Source organism: Etheostoma spectabile, chromosome 8 (assembly GCF_008692095.1).
Source record: "Etheostoma spectabile isolate EspeVRDwgs_2016 chromosome 8, UIUC_Espe_1.0, whole genome shotgun sequence".
In the NCBI taxonomy this organism is placed as follows: Eukaryota; Metazoa; Chordata; class Actinopteri; order Perciformes; family Percidae; genus Etheostoma; species Etheostoma spectabile.
In genome coordinates this window covers 27,100,319-27,105,326 of record NC_045740.1, presented here as the reverse complement: position 1 = coordinate 27,105,326, position 5,008 = coordinate 27,100,319, and the positions used below count along the sequence as shown (strand labels likewise).

Here is a 5,008-nt window from a genome sequence, read left to right as displayed (position 1 = left end):
AGGTAAATACAAGCTGGACAATTACCCAATTACCTTACATTGCAGCTTGTTTCTCTGCTGCCGACTGCAGCAATCTTGCTCAATACTATATTAAGACCAATTTTTAAGATTTTTGTTCCCATCAGGCACTTAGACACAAAAACATAGGAAAATATGGTTGAAAAAGGGTTAAAAACAGTAGTTACCCTTTAAGAGTGTGGACACTCTTAACCAAGTGGCAGCAACAACACAAAATTGTCATATCGTCACCTTCCTAAAATAATTGCCTAAGTCATTTTTTGACTAAAAGTATTTTCCTGCCTATATCATCTCCTCATGGTGCTGGCCACCTCTGGTAACATTTCCTACATTCTCAGTTGAACAGGTCATGTGATTCTACGCCTTTGTATAACTGCCTAAGTCAAAATATGTTCAGTATTTGGTTCAGTTTTTTGTGTTTTCTGAAAAACGTGAAAAAATGACTTAGGCGATTATTTTAGGAAGGTGACGATATGGAATATTTATCCACTAAAGAAACACACTATCATCAAAGTCATTTCTTACTCCTTATAAACTTAAGCTCTGCAAAAATGTTGCAGACAGACTCATAAGCCCACTTTGCATGAACCAAAATGAAAACAAAGTGTCAAGATCTTTAACAATTTTAAAATTCCTTCATTGGCACCCAATCCGTTTCAGAGTGGATTTAAAAAATGTAATGAACACTTTAAAGGCTCAAATAGGGATGGCTCCAAAATATACAGCTGAACATTTTACCCCATACAAGCCTAAACATAACCTTAGATCCTCTGATTGCATTCTTGGTCACTCCGTGTTCAAACCTGAAACTGGAGATTATCTGGCCTTTTCAGCTGGTGCCCCTCAGTTGTGGAATAACTTACCAGAAGAGATCAGGGAAGCCAATACATTGTCTTTTTTTAAGTCTCTTTTTAAAAACTCACTACTTTAGCATTGCTTTTTTTGTTGTTTATTATCTTTTATTTTTGTTGTAGATGTATTTTACATGAATGTAAAGCACGTTGTAACTTGTTTTTGATAGCACTTTATAAATAAAAAGGTATTATTTGTATTATTACAGCCATCCCTGCCATACTCCTACACCAAACATAGACATTCCCACCTGTTTGGGTCCACCTTGGAGGATCAACAGCTCCTTGATAACGATTGGCTGGTAGACTTTTCCTAAAAGGCCTCCGAGGGCCTCCTTGCAAGTTTGACGTTCCTCAGCACTGAGCTCCTGTTCCTAAAAGGTTTGCAAAAAGAAAAAAAAATAGATGACATTCATCAAAAGCATTTTTATCAAAAAAAATGTCTTAAAAATCATTTCAAGAATGTGTTACCTTCTCCTCTTCTGTGCCGCCTCTCTCTGCCCGGTTTGGCTGGTAGCCAAGTTGGCACAGTGCTGCCATCACATCCCCCAGATGCCGTGTGTAAACCAATGTGGCGAGAGATGACAGCTCCGCCAACTGTAATAGGACATTTGTGGTGGCAAGAAGGCGGCGTCCTGCTGCTGGCACCGTACCACAGCGGACAAGTTTTTCCACCATGGATCCAAATGCTGACCTGCGACCCAGCGACACACCCACTCCAGGGGTCAAGTATGGGCAGAGCCCCAGAGAAACCACAAACTGAAGAGCTGCTCCAAGCGTCTTCTGCTGGGTGACACTGAGGACATCAGGAGGTAAAGGTGGAGCCATCTCAGGGGTGCGTTGTTTAGCTGCAGATGGAGCGGGGGTCTGCCGGAAACGTTCAAGTTCAACGGACAGGTGTCGTGCCAAGGTGAGGAGCAGTAGGAGACACTCCTGGACAAACTGCCATGTGGTGTCTTCTGTATTGCTGGAGAACCAGTCTGCTGCCGCCACCTCTTCCTCCCTCAGCCTCCTCACCTCCTGGAAGCTGCTCTCTTTCTGAAGCTGCTCCTGGAGGAGGGCTGTGTTGGCCCGAAGCACTGCCAGGAGAGCTTCTTGGGGTGAGGACTGAGCATCTTGCACAGAGGCCTCTACAGACAATAAAACAGATCATTGCATTGTGGGTTTGAAAGACAAATTCTGTATGGGATTATGCAGTGTTTTCCCTCGGTTTGTGGAAGACGTTTTTCCACTGCTGGTAACAGCTCGGCTCGGCTCGCCTCGGCCCATTCTGTGTCCGTTTTCCATTGCAGATTGAGTAAAGCCTCAGCGTGGCTGGTCACTATAGCAACGCACGATGACGTAATTTTCAGCGCGACTCACAACAGCACGTCGCATACTCGCCGCAGCCAGAAGAAATGTTTTGTTTCAAAAGAAGCTGAAGGAAGCAACAAAAATCACCGCTAAAAAAAACGGGAGTTTGGGAATTCTGACGGAGTTCAGACGTCACCATGACGGTTGTTCACCAACACAAAAGGGTAAGTTAAGTTTCCTGGTAACGTTAGCTAACATTTGCATGTGTTAGGTCAGTATTTACTATACGCTACATAAAGTACATGAACTTTAGCAACCATGGTTACACACCAACATGTGTGCTGTGTACCGTTTGTGTTCCAGAGCATTCACGCTTTGCAAAATCGCCGCCGCAGACCGTCTGGTGGCCGATGTCCGACCGGTGAGATCTCTGGTTCTGACCTGCTGGACTTCGTATAATCTTTATGAGAGTCACGGACAGTCTTATGACAACGACTGGGATGTATCTGGGACGGCAGAGCCGGCGGGGACACTGTCACAGGGTGCAGAGGAAGAAGACCGGAAAGTTTGGGAGGGTTTGATGCGCTACTTAAAAAGCTAAATAAAAACTTTTGTTATATATATATATATATATATATATATATATATATATATATATATATATATATAATATATAGTCTTGTTTTTTTAAAGTAACAGTGTGCAATATTGGAATTGACATGAAGCCGCTAGTAGCCCGAACAGTTGAAAAGTGAGAATAGTGCAGAGAGTGGATAATCTGTCGGTGTCCGGCTAGATTTGTATTAAATGGCCCGTTTGTTCTGGAAACACACTCCGCACTCTTGTTTGCTAACAACGCAGTCATAAGTGACGATTCTCTCCGACCAACCAGCGGTCTGCAGGTTTGCACGTCACCTTTTGGTATTGCCTCGGCTCGCTTGGAACCTCGACTGAGGTAGTACTAAAAAAAGTACCTGGTAGCGGGTCCCAGGGACTTTTTTTTGTAATGGAAAACCATAAAAAGCGAGTAGAGCCGTGGCGAGTCAAGTAGATACCACGCAGTGGAAAACCGCCATAAAGCATGCGTATTTGGCATGGGGTTTGGCAAGGCGTCCTTCCTCAAGAAAATTTTTTTTTTTTTTAATTAGCAATTTCCCCATACATTTTGTGTGTCTTTGTGGGATTTTATCTCTTTGTGGGTTTTTGTGTCTCTTTGTAATTGTGATGTGTCTCTTTCTTGGTCATTTTTGTTTTCTTTGGGGTGGTTTTTGGTCTCTGAGGTAACAAATAGATACAGTCATGAGACAAAACTTAAAAGCTAAAGAAGTCCAACAACAATCGTTGGATCTGAGAAAAGTCTATTAGTTCCATTCTATTCAATCGGTTTAGGTGGTTCACTTAAACCTTATAATGGCAGTGAAAACCCTAAGATTGATGTATGTCACCTGTTTTCCAGTACTACTGAGAAGTTGTATCACCAATTGTTTGTACAGTAAAACTGTCCACTAGCAACACGCACTATCATGGTTACAGACAAATGGTAGTTGAAAATAAAGAACTACCATGAATATGTTGAAGTGCTGAAATTCCATAACTAAGCACCGCTGTCTGAACATAGTGGCCGATTAAGCTCCGTTAACTTATACTAAATGCATGTAAGTTACTGACATTACAACTTAAAACTGGCAAAATGACTACGAAGCACTTAGCTAAGTTATTTGAAATAACGTTTAACTGCTCACGTTCCTTGTCATTTGTCAAATGACCGTCCATAGAGAACAGAAAATGCTATCCATACCAAATCCTGCTAACCTATGTCAGGAACGTTTAATGTAACGATACGGTTATAACCAGTCAAGTTAGCTACCTTCGATATCCTCGGGCTGTCAAAAGGTTATCTAGCTACTTACCACCAAGAGGTTTTGTAAGGATATGTATTGCTGAGATGATAGCTAGAGTCATCTCGCCATCACAAAGACAACTAACTTTACAGTCATGTACAAATTTGGAAACGTTTTCAGCGCTTGTCTCTGGTCATGCTGGTCATGCTGTGGCTGTGCTAACGCTAGGTTAATGCTAAAAACATCTCAAAATGGCGCTGAAAATGTACGTCATCACGTCTTGTCACGTAGACACATGCGTAGAATGGATGGAAACCAAGGGGGTTGCGAGCTTCATTAACTGTCTACGGCTGTGAGCATAGACAGTTAAAGAAGGGGGTAAGCCTCTCCTCTCTAAACTCCCACGGAGCCATTTTAATTGTGGCTAATTCAAGAACAATATTGCTCTCATATTTAGTTTTTACACTGTGCTCTTTCTGTATACTTTTTTTTCCTTTTTCATTTCATTCCATTTTATTTCATCTCTATCTTATTTTTAATAATGTTAATCTGTATTTTTATTTTTAACCAAAAGTGTCATGAATAAGTTTCAGCTAAAATCACTATGATACATACATCAGATTAGAGCTGGGCAATATACTGATATTATATCAATATCATGATGTGAGACTAGATATTGTCTCAGATTTTGGATATTATAATATGGCATTAATGTTGTCCTTTCCTGGTTTCACAGGCTACATTACAGTAAAGTGATGTCATTTTCTAAAACTACTGTATAGACTGTATATATATACACAGTCTATGGTTTCAACCCAAGTCTCATCATTAATGTCAATCAACTACAGCAGGGGTCTTCAACGTTTTTTAATTGCATTTAATACTACGCTATTAAAATAGCCTAATAATTGTTGGCATGATTTTATAAGATCAAGATCAACTTTATTAGGAGGCTACTAGAACTGTTGGGTCCTTGTAAATTCTGGAGTGTGGTCTATCTGTATA

The 5,008-nt window shown here is 40.9% G+C and overlaps 1 protein-coding gene across 1 annotated transcript in view; it reads right to left on the bottom strand.

Moving 5' to 3' along the window:
• The window catches only part of tango6 (transport and golgi organization 6 homolog (Drosophila)), a 40,782-nt gene extending 36,479 nt beyond the window's left edge, over nt 1-4,303 (bottom strand). Inside the window, exons 1-3 of the mRNA XM_032523314.1 lie at nt 4,073-4,303; nt 1,341-1,999; nt 1,121-1,243 (exon numbers count right to left, since the gene is read on the bottom strand). Coding sequence (XP_032379205.1) covers nt 1,121-1,243; nt 1,341-1,999; nt 4,073-4,124 — 834 coding nt within the window. The 5' untranslated portion in view covers nt 4,125-4,303. The remainder of the gene's footprint in view (nt 1-1,120; nt 1,244-1,340; nt 2,000-4,072) is intronic.
• Between the last annotated feature and the right edge of the window lie 705 nt (nt 4,304-5,008).